Source organism: Grampus griseus, assembly GCF_964374135.1.
Source record: "Grampus griseus genome assembly, chromosome: 13".
Lineage (NCBI taxonomy): Eukaryota > Metazoa > Chordata > Mammalia > Artiodactyla > Delphinidae > Grampus > Grampus griseus.
This window is the reverse complement of record NC_139007.1, coordinates 13,706,742-13,727,110: the sequence shown is the minus strand read 5'-3', so window position 1 is coordinate 13,727,110 and position 20,369 is coordinate 13,706,742. Positions and strand designations below refer to the sequence as shown.

The following is a 20,369-nucleotide window of genomic DNA, read 5'->3' as shown; positions in this document are numbered from 1 at the left end:
ACTGTATTTCAATGTACATTACAGCTTAATTAGGCTTTTTGGCATTAGCCTAGCTTAGCCAACTTAACCAACTTAGGAAAAAAATCTTTTGGAACAGACTCCTTACATAAATTAGAAACTGCCTGATTTTTAACTAAATAATGTAGTTGTAGACCTGAGTTGTGTTCTTATTTCATAATAATGATGCCTGCATGTGCTATTTCACTGTTTCGAGCTTTTTTGCTTCTCCTCTGCTCATTGGCTTCAGGCTTCTTACAGTTTGTAGTTTTCCTCTTTGATACTTCTAGTTCAGTCTTAAACCACTGTCAGTTTGCCCTACTGATATTAAATCCTCATGCCTCATCTTACACACAGTTTCTATAGGGTACTCTGAAAATGGCCTGTGATTCTTTTATTAGAATGAGCCTTGTGAATGCTATTGGAAATGCACAGAAGCTTTTCTGTATGCTTCTGTATCCACAATTATGTATAATTCTTTAAAAATTCCATATAATTGTTTTCTGTTCAAAAATCAGTAACATTTCCTGAGTATTTTCTTCCTTATCATTTTAAGTTGGATGATATTCTAGAATCGCCTTTGGATTTTTCTTTAGTTACTGAAATAAAATAATAAAACACCAGAATTTTAGTACAGTTGACTCTTGAACAGCATGGGTTTGAACTGCACGGGTCCACTTATACACGGATTGTTTTTTCAATAAATACGTACCTGTAGTACTACATGATCCATGGTTGATTAAATCCATGGATGCGGAACCTTGGATACGGAGAGCCAACTCTAAAGTTGTATTCGGATTTTAGACTTCAAGGAGGGCCAGTGCCCCTAACTCCCCCATTGTTCAAGGATCAACTGCATTGTCTATTTAGTGTAAAAAAAAAATTAATTTTCATTTCGTTAGGTTTCTTAGTAAACTAACATGTTCACCATATTTGTATATTTTTGTATCTCATAAGCAAGCTGTTAGCTTTTCATTTTTAAATGTCATTTGATTACCAGTAATAGAATTAGATTGAAATTGCTTGGTTTCCTTTTTTAAGTAAAAGTCAGATATGCTTATTACCAAAAAATTACACCATACATGAAAGGACTATGTAAAGCTAAAACTCCACTGTTTCTCTCGTCCTGCTACTCTCCTTATAGTCTTTCTCCCTAAAAGAAGGCCCTGTTGATAGACTAATGTGTCAAATCCAGACATTTTCTATGCCAGTACATAATGTTACTACTCTTTTCCACCCGCCCAACACAAATGACGTTCTGTTTTTTTGAAAACAGCTTTTTAAGGTGTGAGTTTTGTAATTGATTTAAGACTGCAATTAAAAAAGTCTGAATGTCTTGGTTTTAAAATGTGTGTGTGTGTTTCTAAGTATAAAGAGATTAATAAGACTTATGCATTTTGTTTGTTTAAAGGCGGGTTTCTTCCTTAATGTGGGAAGTTCGGTATATAGAGCATAATACACGAACGTTTAATGAGCCTGGAAGCCCTATTGTGAAATCTGCTAAATTTGTGACTGATCTTCTTCTACATTTTATAAAGTGAGTGTTTTTCCACACTTAATTATATTACTGTAATAATTAATGGCAGTATTTTAAAATGTAAAATGCCAAAACGTAGAGTACAATCATTTTTTATTATACATCATGTCACGTGCTGTGCTATAAGCATAGTTCCACTCAAAATAGGAAGCGTATGTCTGTCTAAAGAAGCAGCGTTTAGTTCACTGGCTGATAATAATTACAGAGTCAAAGAGATTGTGTTACAGTTGTGTTCTGCAATTCAAGTAAGAAAATAGGGATCTTTCTCTAAATCCAATGTTCGATAATAATAATAATAGCAAGCTTTTACTGAATGTATAATGTTTTACCTAAATTAGCTCTTCTAAGTCAGATAAAAATCTTACAGGTGGGAGAGATCATTATCTGGAATTTACAGTTAAGGAAATTGAATCTTTTAGAGGTTAACTTGTTTAATTTTCACAGTAAATGAGTGTCTGCCATTTGATTTGAGAACCTTTCATCTTAACATTGTATTGCCCCTATCAAGTTTTGGAACAAGTATTCAAATACATCAGCAGGAAAATGAATTTAACTTTCAAGGTTTTTCTTCTTCAAAGTCAAGTTTACTTCCTCATTCATTAATCCCATACCAAGAGTGATGATAACTACAACTTCTTAAGACAGCAGGACTTTTACTTCCTTGTCTTAGGATTTTATGCATTCATAGAATGAATTGAGTCTTCTAAATTGAAGCCAGAGGAATGAATCATATGTATATTTTCTACGAAATACAGCTCTGAATTCATACGAAGTTTATTTATATTGGATAATTTTTTCTCATTAAGAGAATTGGGTATTTTATAATTTAAGTATTCACCTATTTTCAGCTTTCATTTTTACATGAAGGGATTATTGAGGCTTTTTTTTTTAAACACCTCCAGCTTCATTCTCATTACTCAGCATAATCATAGGGTCCCTTTTCTTGGTATTAGGTGAGTTTGTTTTTGCTTGTTTGTTTTGCTAAGGAATGTAGGTAATTGCAATATAAATAAACCACCAAAGAAAATTCGTAAGATCACTTTATGCCCTTCCTCGACCTTATTTCTCTAAAGAAAACTGTTGCCTTCCAACTGGTTTCGGGGCTGTTATTGCTAAGCTTTTGCTGCTTTTCAGTAAAATTGATAATCAAGAATTAATAAGATAATAAAAATTAGTTATCCTCAGAAAACTATTTATATACTTGGTTGTAAAAGTTTATAGTATCTTAACTATAAAGTTTTTAATCTGTAATTTTGTGTTTTATATATGTTATGTACATCTATTTTTCCAAAGAGATAGGAATCAATAGAATCACATGATAGAGTAAATTCATATTTTAGTGAAATAATTTAGATGAAACAATTATTTTTACATTTGGAATAATCTGTGAAATTGTATTTCTTTCAAATAGTTACTTTGAAATGCCTTATAAGAACAGATTAAAATAAAATAATAAAACATTTACATTGTATATATCTAAAAGTAAATCCCTGGCATTTTTTAGAGGTATACAATTTGTTAAGGACCATTTTTAGCTAGTGTTACTTTTCAAGATGTCTAGTATATCTTGAAATTTTGGTAATGGTACTTTTTAATTGAGTTATTTGGCCAAATTTCAAGCAATAGTTATATTCAAAGTGTTGTAATAGATACTTGGAGATAGAAAGAAATGCATAATTATCCTCTTAATACAGTTTTGTAGGGTAGATAAATCTGTAACTATAATATAAGGAAAAAGTAAAAGGAGTTTGTATGAATGCTTAGATGAGGGATAGGGTCACTTCTGGCTATAAGGGTGGGATTTCAGGTACAGGGAGAAGTATGTTAAGATGTTCTGGACAAGGTAGATACTGATTCAGAAGTTAGATGAAAGGAAAGCAGTTCAGGGATGAGGAATGGCATGATGGAGGAAGGTAAATATTTGTTAAGGGAATCGAGTAACTGAAATCAGGTGAAGTAGAGAGTACATGAGCTGAAGTAATAGGGATACAGTGTGCTAAACTCGAGTTTGGACCATATCGTGGAGGACCTCGAATGCTGATCTGAGGAACTATACTTAAAATATGAGCACAGGGAGCAAGGAGCTATCGAAAATATTTGTACCTGAGAATAGCATGGTGCTTGCTATGCCTTAAAAATATTAATTTGACTGCAGTGTCTAATGTTAACAGATAGGGAGGAGACAAAAGGCAAGGGACTGTTGAAATGTTTTTAACATGAGAATAACATGATGCAAATTGCCCTAAAAATACTAAACTGACTGCAGATTGACTTCTACAGCTGACCAAGTAAGAGGTGATGGAGGCTTACTTTATGGAAGTGAGAAAGAGGCAGATGCCAAGAGATTTTGAAGGTAGAATCACAGAACTTGTCCAATGATTGGGTTTATAAGGAGGAGGCAAGGGAAGGAATAGTGAAAAACCATGCATTACTGTAAGAATGGTTGAAAAAAAAAGTTAAAAAGAAAAGGGAGAAAGTGGAAAACAACAGTTAGGTTTAGACATGCAGAATTTTAGATGGTGTCAGGAATCTCAGGAGAAGAGTCAGACCAAATTATAGGAATTTGGAGTTCACTAACACAGATAAACTGCAGATATATAAGATTATCTGGTCAAAAGGTATAGAAGATGGCTAAAGACAAAATTTTAGGGAATGCCTACATTTAAGAATAAAAGGAAGAAGGAATTAGAAGACAGGAGGTATACTGGCTATTCCTTGTAGACTGAAGAATGAAGGAAGGCATTCCAGGCCCAGTAGTGAACTGAGCAAAACCTGGGAGATGGGAATTGGGCTTGGTGTAATGAAATAGGCCAGAGTGGAGGCTTCACATAGAGTGGAGGGGCAGGGGCAGATGTGTGTGCCATAGGGTTTTGGAGTCAACTGATGAAGAAGCCTTCAGCTTCAAGTTTTATCTTAAAATCTTGTTTTACTAACAGGTTTAAAGGACAAAAATCTCATGACTCCAGTCTTGTATACTAACATTTCTTTGTTATTTAGGGATCAGACTTGTTATAACATAATTCCACTCTACAATTCAATGAAGAAGAAAGTTTTGTCTGACTCGGAGGTATTTAATATTTCATTATGATTATTACTACATTGGTTATGTTCCATATATAAAAAGAAATTTACACACAGTAGTTTTCAGGTGAATGCTGTTATGAAAATTATTTTTGCCTAATGCTGTTGCTAACTTTTTAAAAAAAAATGATTCAGAATTGTTATAATTTTTTTTAAACGGTGGGTGGAGGGAGACTTTTTAATGAGTCAGTAAAGTGTTCCAGCATCATATATACTATGGGTTTTCCAAAATGTAAAGGAGATAATTGGTATTAAAAAACTATAGAATATAGTGAAACCTAGAATATTTTATGAATCTGATAAATTCTTTCTTCAAAGGAAGAAGAAAAAGAAGACACTGATGTGCCAGGAACTTCTACCCGGAAGAGGAAGGTACTAAGTTCTTTGTTTTAACAGAAGTGCCTTATATGAATTAAAATGTATTAAGCATTTTTTTTTACTCTTACTATTTTTAAAGACAGATTAAGTATTAACTTCCAAATCAGTTTCCATCACAACAATGCATGGTTTTCAGAACTAGGTGAATGATGTTTTCTTTTATTTGAATCACTGTATATTACCTAATTATCCAAGATTAAAAATAAAAATTTTATTCTATGTATTATTAATATTATTTGAACATTTTAATTTTAGGACCATCAGCCTAGAAGAAGATTACGTAACAGAGCACAGTCTTATGATATTCAAGCATGGAAGAAACAGTGTCAAGAATTGTTAAATCTCATATTTCAGTGTGAAGATTCTGAGCCTTTCCGCCAGCCAGTAGATCTTCTTGAATATCCAGTAAGTATTTTTTTTTTAATGTGTTTGCACATAGATTTTTTTTAAAATTTATTTATTTATTTTTGGCTACGTTGGGTCTTCGTTGCTGCGTGCAGGCTTTCTCTAGTTGTGGCAGGCAGGGACTACTCTTCGTTGCAAGGTGCAGGTTTCTCATTCGCTTGTTGTGAAGCACCAGCTCTAGGTGTGCGGGCTCAGTAGTTGTGGCTCACGGGCTCTAGAGCGCAGGCTCAGTAGTTGTGGCTCACGGGCTCTAGAGCGCAGTCTCAGTAGTTGTGGCTCACGGGCTCTAGAGTGCAGGCTCACTGGTTGTGGAGCACAGGCTCTAGAGCGCAGGCTCAGTAGTTGTGGCGCACAGGCTCTAGAGCGCAGGCTCAGTAGTTGTGGCGCACTGGCTCTAGAGTGCAGGCTCAGTAGTTGTGGCACACGGGCTTAGTTGCTCCTCAGCGTGTGGGATCTTCCCAGGCCAGGGCTCGAGAACCCATGTCCCCTGCATTGGCAGGCGCATTCTTAACCACTGCGCCACCAGGGAAGTCCCCCAGTAAGTATTTTTGAAAATACTTTATTTGTCAGTTTGATTTTGATATATATATATAAATACATATACATCTCTTATACATGACAGTTTACTATTTATTTTTATGATTATAGTTTATTTCTTTTTATTTCATACACCTTCTCATTATCCATTTGGCTACATAGAGCATCTAAATTGAACAGTGTGGTAAAAAAGAAGTAACCCTGAACTAAGACTCCAAAGAATTGGGTTATTGTCCCAGCTCTGCCTCTTACCAGTTCTGCAGTTTTGAGCAAGTTATTTAGTTTTTATATCTGAGTATATATTTACTATTTTCTTTTCCACACTAATTCTGTGAATTTACTATGGAAATTATTTGGGAAGCAAGAATAATTATACCTGTCTCTAACCTTCCTTACAGGGTTATAGAAGTGGAATGAGAATATTACTAGTTATTTATTCAACATTAAAATAGTTTTTACACTGAAGCACTATATATAAATGTAAGGTGGCACTACTATATATGTAGGTTATGCCAATTTATGATCTTTATGGAATTCGTGGTAAAAGGTTTGAGTAAACATGTTACAAGTATTTATTTTTGCGTGCAGTCTTAGCAATCTAAATTTCACTTCAAGTGATTTTTTTTTATTCCTTTTTTCAGTTACTAAAGATTGTATATCAGATAACATTCATGGTTTGAAATTAAAATTAAACGTTTTATAAGAGATCATGACCTCTGTGAGGTCATGATCTCTTATAAAGAGATGAGATCACCAAAGTCTTTATTATCTGTTTTTTTATGTATGTGTTCTAATTTGCAATGATGAAAATAGAGAAATTTCATCAATAGATAAATATCATAAATGACTTGTCATTTTAAAAATCAAGAAACATGTAATCTTAAATGTAGAAGATAAATGTTTAATTCCAGCAGTGTGATAAACAGGACTAATTCAAACCCTACCATCCAAAAAACCTCTTACAAGAACTGAGCTAATGCTAAAGTGCTCTGGTTTTCATTTCTCTTTGTTTTTGAAACGTGTGGATTTCCTTTTGTTTCTTGCAAGCCCAAGTATGTATTTTTTAATCTCTAAGCCCAGGAGTCTTCACTGGAAACTTCTACCAGATGTTTAAAGAACTAACACAAATTCTACACAGTCTCTTCCTCAAGATAAAGAATGCTTCTACACTGATTCTATGAAGCCGGTGTTACCCTGATGTCAAAACCAGACAAAACAGTACAAAAGAAGAAAGTGCAAAAATTCTTAATATCAGCAAATAGAATTCAGCAATATATGAAAATGATTTTGTACCCTGACCAAGTGGGTTTTTTCCCAGGGATATAAGGCTGGTTCAGTATTCAGAAATCAGTCAATATGTCAATAATTCATTACTAAAGAAGAAAAATCACATGATCATATCAGTGCAGAAAAGGCATTTGACAGAATTCAGTACTCATTTCTTTAAAGAATGTACATGTTGGGTATGGTGTGGTAATCATTGTGGCCACAGGAGGAAACGAGAATGAGTCTTGGAAGAAAGAAATGTATTACACTTAAGGTCCCAGAGAGGGGTTCACCAAATACCACTTAGGGCCACAGGGGAAAGCACAGGGTCTTAGTTACGTTGCAGAAGACAGGGGCGGGGGCTTCCCTGGTGGCGCAGTGGTTAAGAATCAGCATACCAAAGCAGGGGACACAGGTCTGATCCCTGGTCCGGGAAGATCCCACATGCCGCGGAGCAACTAGCCTGTGTGCCGCAGCTACTGAGCCTGCACTCTAGAGCTCGCAAGCCACAACTACTGAAGCCCGCGCATCTAGAGCCCGTGCTTCACGACAAGAGAAGCCACCACAGTGAAGCCCGCGCACTGCAACGAAGAGTAGCCCCTGCTCGCCACAACTAGAGAAAACCCTCGCACAGCAACGAAGACCCAACACAGCCAAAAAACACAGGGGCAAAGGACAAGCTTGGGCCAGAGCCTTTACTGAGGTTTCCATGAGAAAGGCAAGGCAGGGCATAGTCAACAGCTTAAGACTGGCTACTTTGAATTACTCCAGTTGGTTTTGGGGCATAGGGGTGGTCTCTGGTTGTCTGATACCTGACCCTGGGATGATTCATGGCAGAGGAAATACTGGCTTGGTGTGTGAGGGTTGCTTAAGGGCATGGTTGGTTTACATATGAAAGCTGTATTCCCAGTACAACCCTTTGCCATCTCTAAGAATTGCCTAAGCCCTTGGAAGGGGGCAGTCTCTCCTTAGGTCTGTTTGGTCCCCAAAATGCCACAGTATCAAGAATACAAAAATAAGAAAATTAATATAGTTGGCCCTGTGCTGAGTGGATGCCAAAAAGACAAATACATAATCTAAGAAAACAGAACACCACTAATAATAAAAACAGACTTAAGAAAACTAGGAATAAAGGGGATCTTCTGTAACTTGATAAAGAACATCTGTTTAAAAACCTATAGCTAACATCATGCTTAATCATGAAAAACTGAATGCTTTCCCCCTAAGATTGGGAGTGGAGCAAAAATGTCCATCCTCACAGCTGCTATTTAACATAGTACTGCAAATTCTAGCCAGTGCAGCAAGACAAGAAAAGGAAATAAAGGGCATTGCAGATTGTTATGGAAGAAATAAAACTGTCCCTATTTGTCAAAGGCAGTAATACTGTTTGCTTTATGGTCAAACATATTTGATCATAATTTAAACTTGATGGGGCAAAGTCAAGTTATTGTATTTCGAAAAATACAGTTACATACTCTGGGGCTATGGAAAAGGTATAGTATTATTTACTCCTTTAAAGATACCATATTTGGATCATTTTATCCTATTCTGTTGCTTTTTTCTCCTTTCATTTGCCTGTTTTTATTGCTTTATCTTATACAATTGTATATACAATATACAATTGATTAGGTGGAGACTTTGGGTGACTGCACTTTTCCTCCGTGGAATGAACTGCAAAGGCTTTGTGACAGATACTTACATTCATAATTCTTGATTACTACAAAGTTCCCAATTATAGTAATTGTAGTACTGCAGTTGAGGTTACTAGAATTCAGACCTTCACGTACATGGAATGTTAACATATTTTTATTGTTTTTATCTCTTAATTTTAAAGGTACAATTATGTTTCAATGAATTAGCAGCCTTTAGAGTTCATGGGTAGTATAAAGTTTTGGGTTTTTTATATCAAACTTGTAGTTGTGGAACTGAGTTTTTTCGATATTCTTTTAATCTCCTTTTTCAAACACAACTCTACCCTTTACCTCTTTCTGAAGGAAAAAAAAGCAGAATTTATAGGTTCCTGAATGAGAGAAATCCTGTGTTGATTGCAGTAAAAGGTAGAGGACATGAAAAAAATAAAAATGACTTCGGGAATAAAGGGAGCCTTGATGAGGGAAACGAGGAATGATTATTAATAGTTCTAGGACTTGCAGTCATCACAGAAATTGAATGTGAATCCCTGTTACGAGAAGTAATGCACTATTATTATTATATTATTAATATGACCTGTTTTCCCTCTCTTAGGACTACAGAGACATCATTGACACTCCAATGGATTTTGCTACCGTTAGAGAGACTTTAGAGGCTGGGAATTATGAGTCACCAATGGAGTTATGTAAAGATGTCAGACTTATTTTTAGTAATTCCAAAGCATATACACCAAGCAAAAGATCAAGGGTATATAATTGAATTGCTTTCTTTTCTGTTTAAATGAAATGAAATTAGTAGAAAAGTATGTCGAGTAACTAAATGCTGCTTTTATTTAAAATTTAAAACAAAATTGATAAACTTTCTATTAGGTTCTTAATGGTATTCTAGTGGAAAAAGGAATTCACATCTTTCTGTTTTATTCCTTCTATGAAAAAACACTAATGTCACTAATGTTTAGGAATGGTTACTTTTCTTGAAGGTAGTGTAGTTGAATAGACATCACGTACACATTGTCCTGATATGTGTTAGAGGTACGTGTGCTTAACTTTTCCAGCTGTTTTCTGCATTAGTGGAAAGGAGCATTTTTTTCCATATAATGCTCATACGAGTCATAAAAATGAGTAAAACTATAAATATCATTTACCTTTCTTTGTCCAAGAAATACAAAAATAATTTAATTGTAATAATGTTTCAGTTTTAGTCTTTGTCAAAAGAGATTGAGAAAAAGCAATGTTTTAAATTCTAAAAACTTTTTGTTAGAAAAATATTTAAATTATTATCTCAAAGGAACAGGCATTTCCTTTCAGGAATGTTTGAACAGTTTTTTTTCTTTCCATAGATTTACAGCATGAGTTTGCGCTTGTCCGCTTTCTTTGAAGAACACATTAGTTCAGTTTTATCAGATTATAAATCTGCCCTTCGTTTTCATAAAAGAAGTACAATAACCAAACGGAGGAGGAAAAGAAATAGAAGCAGCTCTGTTTCCAGTAGTGCTGCATCAAGGTATTTGATTTCTTTTAAATATCATCAACTGATCTATAAGTTTGTCATCTAAATGATAGAACTTGGTGTTTTTTAATACTTCCTTTACTATTCCCTATATTGCAGAATGATATATTTGACATGCAAGTTCCTATGATGTGGAGGATTTTTAATCTTTTAACTAAAGCTATACTAGTGTAAGTGCTTAAATTCAAACTGCTAAATCTGTACAGTAAAACAGCATTTTTAGGATAGTGATGGCATCATGCTTTCTGTCATATAACTATAGCATTTACAGCGATCCTTCACTAAATATTCACTTTTCAAAGGCTCACAACCATATGAAATCCACTACAAATCTCATATTTTAACATATTTCATAACAGTACAAATATTGAATCCAACAGTATTATAAGACTGTTTTATTCATCCACATAGAGCTAAAAGAATGACTAATGATACTATTTTATTTTCAGCCCTGAACGGAAAAAAAGGATCTTAAAACCCCAGTTAAAGTCAGATATTGCTACCTCTCCATTCTCTGCACCTACACGATCAATACCACCAAGGCACAGTGCTGCTCAGATAAATGGTAAAACGGAATCCAGTTCTGTAGTTCGAACCAGAAGCAATCGAGTGGCTGTGGATCTAGTTACCAGTGAGCAACCATCCACTTCTTCAGCAGCGAAGACTTTTATTTCGAAAGCTAACACATCTGCAGTGCCAGGGAAAACAAGTAAGAATCAGCTACAGTTTCTAAATTGAAATATATATAATGACTTTTGTAATTTAAGCATTTACTTTGCCAAATGGAATATATTAGATTTAGTAAATTCCATCAGACACTGTTGGTTTTGCTTTTCTTTATTGTTTTTGCCCGTTTTTCTTTTAATTTTTTTTGATAAGGAAAAGAATATTGAGGTTTAGGAATGTCAGTATAGGATAATGCTCAAAAATGGCAACTCTGATCCAAACTGCCTAAATTTAAATCGTAGAACCCAGACTTGCTAGCAGTTTGCCAGCACTTCCCTTCATAATCTTGCAGTGACTGGACAGCTTCTGAAAGGTCTGAAACTATTATGTACGCCTTTTTCATTTTTGAAAGTAGATTTCTTACGGAAGCTTTAAGCATCGCCCCAGGTTTTATCCTGTTGGCTAATTCAAACAATTCACTTTAGAAGTAATCCCAACCTTCTTGCTTGTTTTAAGGTTAAATAATTTAACTCTTAGCTTTTAATCTTTCGTATTTGTGTTTTAGTTCTAGAGAATTCCATGAAACATTCCAAAACCTTGAGTACTCTTTCAAGTCCTGGTCAGTCCAATTTTAGTCATGCCACTAGGAATAATTCTACAAAAGAAAACATGGAAAAGGAAAAGCCAGCCAAACGTAAAATGAAATCGTCTGTGCTCTCAAAGACATCCGCTCTCTCAAAGTCATCAGCTGTCATCGAGCAAGGTACCGTAGATCTTAACAAATGGTGGTTCTATTGGAAATAATATTTATATCCACTTTTTAGGTTGCTCATTTAAAAGTCACACATTCTGTATTAGTTGATATATTTACTGAGACATCTTTTGATACGCAGCTTTGTGCCAAAAGCAAACTGTATTGTTACTAAATTTTAGAAGCCAAGAAAAACTTGCCCTATGAAAAATAAAAGCATTTTCTGTCCTATGAAAAATAAAAGCATATTCTAAAATCAGAGGCTTTTATGATATAAATTTAGTAGTTTTTAACTTCAGTATTACAAAACCTAGAAAAGTATATCCAAGAAGTTTAAATAAAGTTGAATTTAGTTTTAACGCAGTATAGCACTTCTTTAGAAAAATTTTTGAGTTGTTTTTATATCACAAAATTCAACACACTGACCTTTAAATAATAATTAGGATTGTCTATAGCCAGATATCTATTCTAGCATACAACTTTTGACCCCTTAGAGTTATGCTTCCAAAGTTCTTTTGTCTTCACATTTTCATTGTAAAAGTTTTCTGTTTGAAAGATGAAGCAAGTAACTGATGAAATACACCCTACGACATGTTAAAATAATTATGGCTTCTTGACAGCAGACAGCTCAAGAATAAGCATTTTTCGTCATGACTTCCAGAGTGTCTAGACCATTTCCTTTTCAGTATTCCCCCCAGAAACCTCTCACAATTTAGTTTTTCTACTGAAATGGCCTCATTTTGATTAACGATATTGGGATCTTCCCACCTCTATAAGTTTAAAATCATCATCCAAATCTACTTATTTCTTTCTGCCTCCTTAACATCTCTGAGATCCATTTCCTCCTCTCCATTCTCACTTCCATGGACTGTCGCACTCTCCTAACTGGTCTCCCTGCCTCAGTTCTCAACTCTACTTTATTCAGTCCATCTTCCACATTTAAGTCAAAGTGACCTTTCTGATCACGTGCACACAGACAAACACACAGAGAGAATTAAGATCCTTCCCTGCCTTTGAATCATACGTGGAATCAGAGTTGAATGTTTTTGCCTGTTATACAAGACTCTTCATTGCTTGGCTGTTGTCTAACATTCAGCTGTCCTTACTTTTCTGTCTCCCTTTGATGTCCCAGCCATCCTGAACCACTTGGAAGTCCCTAAATATTGTTGTCCTTTCTTCCTTCTTTGGAATTTCTTTTTTCCTACTAGTTTAATAGTTTCCTGTTCATTGCCTTTTGTGGCCCTTATAATGTTGATAGAACTATTCTTTTTTTATGTTGTCTATCTCCAGTAGAATCTGAGCTCTTGTGCTTGCCCATGCTCATTTTTTAATTGCCTATACTTAGTATATAGTGGACAATCAGTGTTTGAACAAATAAGTAAATAATTTTGTATGTGAGTGTTTTACATTTGCTTCCTTTCTGAACTGAATTCAAAGTTTTGAATGGTATATTGGCCTTGCTTCTGTTAGTCCTGAATCCTAGAGAAATCAAATGTATATAGAGAATTGGTTCTGGCATTATGATAGGGGAGGTCCAATAGCCAATTTGATTCATAGTTTTTGAGTATTACAAATACATAGGAATACCAGTACAGTATAGAAATATAATAAGCTACTATGTAACCCATTAATGATGACTTATCATATAAATATTGGCACTTGAATTAACTATCAGAAACGAGCAGTGCTGTGCAATTGAAATATAATACAAGTGACATATGTTCTAGTAGCTACATGTCGTAACAGCAAACAGGTGAAATTATCAGTTTTAATACTGTATTTTATTTACTCCTTTATATCCAAAATATTATTTCAGTGTGTCATCAGTGTTTCAAAATGTACACTGCTTCATATTCAAATTTAAACTTAATTAAAACTTGAATTCCTCAATCGCTTAGTTACATTTCAGGTGCTCAGTGGTCATGTGGTTAGTAGTGGCCTCATTGGATAGTACAGGTCCAGATGAGTGATTTTTAAAACTTCTTTTTAACTCGAATTCCTTTTTAAAAGAACTGCATTAGTTCTGAACCTTTTTAGGTTACATATTGCTTTGTAAAGTTGGCCAACCCTGTAGTTTTTTTCCCCTAAAAAAATGCACGTAGGCATATCCACACAAACTTTGGACCATTTCAAGGAGCTCCTGGAGTCCTTGAAGCCAGTCTGTGGAACTTTTGTAGGGTATATGAACTGGATGTTTATTTGCCAGTAGTCTTAATGTAAAACAAATTAAAAGCTATACAGAATCTTACAGAATCCTCAGGCAGGTTAAGGGTACTTGTTTGTTAGAAAATACTTTTACTACTTTATGCACAGACATGTTTCTCCCCTGCACCCCTCCCCTCGTCATTATTCAAAACCACTAATCTGAAGAAAGTCATTTGTACTGTGGGGTCAGGAAATGAGGGCTTTGCCTTCTTCCTCTGCTATTGGCTCAGAGACTCCTTCTCTGAGAAGCATTCTCTTTAACAGCACTTTCCATCTCTTTATGGATTTCCTGTAAAATACTGCATTGCAGATCTCCCATCACAACCAAAACAAAAAACTTCAGAATTTTGGAGGAAAAAGTTAGTGGTGGGCTTCCCTGGTGGCACAGTGATTGAGAGTCCGCCTGCCGATGCAGGGGACACAGGTTCATGCCCCGGTCCGGGAAAATCCCACGTGCCGCGGAGCGGCTAGACCCGTGAGCCATGGCCGCTGAGCCTGTGCGTCCAGAGCCTGTGCTCTGCAACAGGGGAGGCCACAGCAGTGAGAGGCCCGTGCACCGCAAAAAAAAAAAAAAAAAAAAGTTAGTGGTAATGCGTGTTTGTCATCTTTTTCGTCATCTGAAAGGGTAATGGCTTTTTTTTTTTTTAAACCATAGAAAGGCAGTTCATCATGATGTCCAGATTGTACAGATTTGGAATTTAATCTTCAGAATTTTTTTATTTTTTAATAAAGCATAATGGTCTTTATCGTGGAGTTTGTTATAATGGGATTTTAATCCTGATAATAGTTGCACACATAGTGGATTTGATTGATATGTGCAGTCAGTATTGCTTATGATTATAAATCAGTCATTTGCCATTCAGTTACATAAGGAGATAGGACTGTTCCAAAAAGAGCCTGTGAAGAAAACTGCCATTTAGTTGCTTTTTTATTTTAACCCTTTTTTAAAAATTCTGTGACCAAGAGTAACTTATTTCTACTCTTGTAAAAATGATAGATGAAGAATATCAAAGCCATGGTAGTGTTTATGGAGAACAACTGTTATAAATTATTCCAGTAGATGTACTTCCAAACCCCTTGCATAGGAGTTAGTAGGAAAGGAGATCCTTTTTACTTCTGAGGAACATAAGGAAATATTTAGACTATAAATTCTTCTCTGATATCAGAAAGGTCATGATCATCATCACATCCAAGAGAGGATTAAATAAGAGTTAGAATCATTCCAGTCTTGATAGTCCCTATTTCCTCCATCTGTAATAGAAAAAAATGATTAGAGGAAAGTAGAGGGGGATGATAATGCTTATTTATTCCGATTACCAAGTTTAAAGGTCATGGATTTTATGCTAAGATTATTTTCCATGATGGAGCTGCTTGAAGGTAGGAAGACAGAAAAATTCTGTGTTAATGAGGGAAACAAAGTGCTTTGTGGTGGTGAAGTTCCATACGAGTAAACAGGGTCATTTTGTGTAATGAAAACAATGCTCGTACATTAGAATGTGTAGTAAAGGTAGTAGGAATAAGAAACCTTGGCTAATCCCAGCTCTGTCATAATTTACAGTATTAACTTAGACAAGTAATTTATTTGCTCTGAGTTTCATTTCCCTCCTGTCAAGTCATCAGTGACTTCATTAAGGATGCTTCTCCTCTGTGAGTTTTAAATAGAAGATAAATAATATCATTAAACCGTTAGCCTTTTGTCAGTTCTTTTTCTCATATTAGTTAAAAAACAATTAGGATTATGGGCTTCCTTGGTGGCGCAGTGGTTGGGAGTCCGCCTGCCGATGCAGGGGACACGGGTTCATGCCCCGGTCCGGGAGGATGCCACATGCCGCAAAGCAACTGGGCCTGTGAGCCATGTCTGCTGGGCCTGCGCGTCCGGAGCCTGTGCTCCGCGGCGGGGGAGGCCACGGCAGTGAGAGGCCAGCATACCGCCAAAAAAAAAAAAAAAAAAAAAAATTAGGATTATGTCATTACGTATAAGTATAGCAGTGGACTTATTGATTGGTTTGAGGGTCAAATAAAAAAGCAGTTCCATATATTAAGTGCACTGTTGTTCCCTTTCAGCAGATTGTAAAAACAATGCTCTTGTACCCGGAAGCATTCAAGTAAATGGCCACGGAGGGCAGCCGTCCAAGCTTGTGAAGAGAGGACCTGGAAGGAAACCTAAGGTGGATGTTAATACCAGCAGTGGTGAAGTTACACACAAGAAGAGGGGTAGGAAGCCCAAAAAGCTACAGAATGCAAAGCCCGAAGATTCGGAGCAAAATAGCATGCATCCCATCAGAGATGAAGTAGTTCCTTCTTCAACCTGCAATTTTCTTTCTGAAACTAATATTGTAAAGGAGGATTTGTTACAGAAAAAGAGTCGTGGAGGCAGAAAACCCAAAAGGAAGATGAAGACACAAAAACTAGACTCAGATCTCATAGTTCCTACAAGTGTTAAAATGCTAAGGAGAAGTAACCGAAAAAAGACAGACGATCCCCTGGATGAGGAAGAAGAGTTTGAGGAACTTAAAGGCTCTGAACCTCACATGAGAACTAGAAACCAAGGTCGAAGGACAGCCTTCTATAACGAGGATGACTCTGAAGAGGAGCAAAGGCAGCTGTTGTTTGAAGACACTTCTTTGACTTTTGGAACTTCTAGTAGAGGACGAGTCCGAAAGTTGACTGAAAAAGCAAAAGCTAACTTAATTGGTTGGTAACTTGCACCAAAATATTTTACTTCAAAATCTATAAAGCAGGTACAGTTAAGGAGTATGTAGAACTATGGCTTCTGCTTCCTTGCTGCTATGACGGATTAGGGAATGTTATGATTTGATTTGCAAAAAAAACAAACAAACTTACAAGACACTTCACTTCTTTAAATGAATATATATATATATATAAATATATACATATATATTTTAAATGTTTGCTATTTATTGCCCTTAGATAGGTTATGCATTTCAACATTCATTTCATTTACTGTTCAAAACAAAGGAAATTGAGGCTCTATAATGAATTCCCAATTTATTTCTGAAGAAGACAGTTCTGCTATACTCTTAAGGAGCATAATATTCCTAGTGATAGAGCATTTTATGTTAAAATGAATTATTTTTGACCAAGCCAGGTACATTTCTGTTGATACAGAAGTCTTGTCCCTAGGAGAACAGATGTTACCAGAGTAGCAGTAAATTAAGAAATGTGTTTCCTCTAAAGGTAAATATAAAATTCCCACCATTTGATACCCTGAAAAGTTTAATTTTAATTATAGAATGTTCATCTACAAAGAATCTAGAGGAGGCTTTTGCTGTATTCCATTTCTGCCAAACTTAAGAGAAAATGTACTGATGCAAAGGAAACATATCCACATTGGAAAACATTTGACTGTCTAATTTTTCAGACCTTGATTCTTATGTCAATCACTCAATCTCTGTTTATTGTGCCAAAGACTGAGAATCAGTGCAGTGGAAAGCCTGTTTTTGACTGTCAGGACAGCATACACTTTTTCAATATTGGAAAGGCTATATATTATTCTAAAGAGCAAGTTATTAAAGAGTTATGCTGAGGTGTATCTTTTTTTGGTACTAATAGTAGAAAATAATGCACTGGTGGGTCCTTTGACAGAGATGTTTTAGAGAAAATGTTTAAGTGGTTAAAGGATTCAAGGAAAATACAGGAAAAAGGTATGGGATTTGATGTTTACTTGTTAATCCGGATTAATGTCATTTCTAAACTTTAGACATATCTAATAGGCTAAAATGACTTACAAAGAAATGTGTCTGTGTGTGTATGTGTATATATTGATAAATGGGTATAATTAAATATATATACAAACACATACTTATATACTATTACCCAGGTATAAATTCTTTTTTCAGGATTTTTTAGATAGTGGTAGAATAAAAATAATTTTAAAATGTCATACTTTATAGTTTAATTTTAAGGGGAAGATTGGTTATTTTCAATTATTAAAGGTTTAAAAATAGGCCAAATCACTTTTTATGCAATCATGTTTTATACAGTGGTCTCATTGCACATTGTGTTTTTTCTGCACTTTTTACGGTATCCTTATCACGCTGGTATGTCAGTATACACCCTAAAGGAAAATTCCATTTAATGATTGTGCCTTGTATTCTATTATTTTTTGCATCATTAGTAAAATTAAGTTGTCTATTGTAAATGATAACTATATGACTTAGGAGAATGTATTGCTATATGTACTGCTGTGGAAAAGGAAAGCAGTTATTTATTTGTTTATGGTACAGTTAGTTATTTTATACCTTAAAAACCAACATAAATACCATTTCTATTGTTTAAAGATTATTGTCCATTTTTTTTTAAAGTTTAAAGAATGTAGTATTTTGTGAGGACTGGTATGGTACAAAAATGTAGCCAAAATTTTCGGATACTACATTTTTAAAAAGCGAGGCTGGGGAATATATGTATCAGCATGACCCTGATATAGAAAAATAAAGTCTTTAATTGAACCTTGGCAAAATACATTACATAATTATTTCTATAATATTTCTGGTAGGGATAAATGTTAGCTGTCATCTGATTGTCTTGAAAAAGGATGGAAAGTGATGCATTTGGGCTTTTTAGATTGTTTGTAACTAAATTTGTACAGAAATCCTCCTATGGAATTAAGTAAACCATTTTCCAGATCTTAACTGGATTGCTGTGATTTTGCAGTTGAAAATAATTTCAAATTTTTCAGGTTTTTTGTATATTTATTTTTTTCTAACAAATATATTTAACTATATAATTAAAATTCAGTAGTTAAACTCTTCATAATGCAGAAATGGATGGCTTGGTTGTATAGTAAAATGAGTCTCTCAGCTACACCAGTATTGAAAATAATAGTGTGTATGTTTGAAATTTAAGTCATTAATATGTTGCTTTTGAAGGCAGTCTATTTGAAACATGTAATTTCCTGATGTTATCTGCATTGTGTTAGAAAATAAGACTATAAAATCCATTTTTGTAAAAAAAAAAGTATGTGTACAGTTTTAAGGTGTGTACAGGAAAAGGAAGAGCGTACACAGTCTTAAGAGTGAAATATACCGCTAGTAGGGTGTATTAATTCTAACTCATGAGCAAAAAAATGAGTATTTACCATCTTACCTGCAACAAGTAAATGTATTGTTCCTGTTCTAAAGACACTATATATTTATGACCTTATTTGGATATTATTAGACACTGGTTACTTAGTAAGGCAGAAATGACTTGGATCAGATTCTTTATAATTGAAACACTTAAAAATGTATTAGTAATAACCAGATATATCTAGATTTTATTTTTTTATAATTTAGCTTCTATACGTTGCAAAAGTTGCATTGAGAAATTTAAGTCATCAACATAGTTTTGTTCTACCACTTGGAAAATACCTTCTTTGAGACAGTAACACCATATATATACTGTTCATAGGTCAAAAGGAAATGTTGGCAGTTGTTTTAGGTGAGCAATAAAAGAATTTAAGTTTCCTGAAAGTTTCAGAAATATAACTTGTTATTACATTCGTAGAAAATGTAAATCAGTTTATGTATTTTTAAGTACCTAACCCTAATATTCTCTCCCTCCACCCCAACATTCTCAAGTCCCAATCAAATCTTATAAAATTACAAAATGTTGCAAATCAGCAGATTAAACAGTCAGTCTAATTACAATCTCGTAACTCTGGGCAGTAGACATACTTCTTAAAAATTTTATTCTTTGCAATCTGCTATTGTGGCGTTGGACTGTTCTCTGCATATATTCATGAACTAAAGATTTGGCCTTGCTTTCATTGTTTTTATTATTGTACAACGTCACAAATTTGAAGACTATTTGGTAGCATTGTAACAACGATCTTCCTCCTTAAGTAGAATAATTGTATAGAATATTTGTGAGCATGTTTAGGTCACATCTGAGACACGAAGTTTGGTTGAATCTAGTATCACTTGGAAATGATGTAATATACACTGATCAGCAAAAAGATCCTTGTGCAGCATGTATGTTAACATCTAGAACTGTCCCTTATCTGCAGTGCAGTAGATTAATCAGACATTTTAACAAAAGTATTCAAATAACATTTTTACCTTATATATTAGCAACATTTACATGTTTTGAAATATGATTTGTAATATAAATTAGTTTCTCCAGTTTATAGCGTTTAATTCTAGCATTCCATTTTATACATGCAAACATACCTCTCTCTCAGATGTCAACTGGAAGCAATTTTGACTGTTTTCTACCTAATGAAAACAAATTGTTATTCTGAATGTTTTTGTCCACCTGAAATTTACTGTTGAGTAGGTTGAAAGGACCAAGATACTTGAGTGTTTAAAAGGGCTATAATTGTTCTCATATGCAGGAAATATATGATTTTAAAAGTCATAATAGGGGAAGTACTTTTATGTTCTGTGA

General features: G+C 34.6%; 1 protein-coding gene across 3 annotated transcripts in view; it reads left to right on the top strand.

The window, feature by feature from the left end:
* PHIP (PHIP subunit of CUL4-Ring ligase complex) overlaps positions 1-19,801 on the top strand; it is a 125,516-nt gene extending 105,715 nt beyond the window's left edge. For 2 of the 3 annotated variants that reach the window (XM_082668553.1, XM_082668551.1), the window contains exons 32-40: positions 1,409-1,534; positions 4,532-4,601; positions 4,934-4,987; positions 5,249-5,398; positions 9,446-9,598; positions 10,191-10,354; positions 10,810-11,069; positions 11,592-11,789; positions 16,047-19,801. In XM_082668553.1, coding sequence (XP_082524679.1) covers positions 1,409-1,534; positions 4,532-4,601; positions 4,934-4,987; positions 5,249-5,398; positions 9,446-9,598; positions 10,191-10,354; positions 10,810-11,069; positions 11,592-11,789; positions 16,047-16,684 — 1,813 coding nt within the window. In that variant the 3' untranslated portion in view covers positions 16,685-19,801. The remainder of the gene's footprint in view (positions 1-1,408; positions 1,535-4,531; positions 4,602-4,933; positions 4,988-5,248; positions 5,399-9,445; positions 9,599-10,190; positions 10,355-10,809; positions 11,070-11,591; positions 11,790-16,046) is intronic. The other variant, XM_082668552.1, reaches the window with a different exon arrangement.
* The last annotated feature ends 568 nt before the right edge of the window (positions 19,802-20,369 follow it).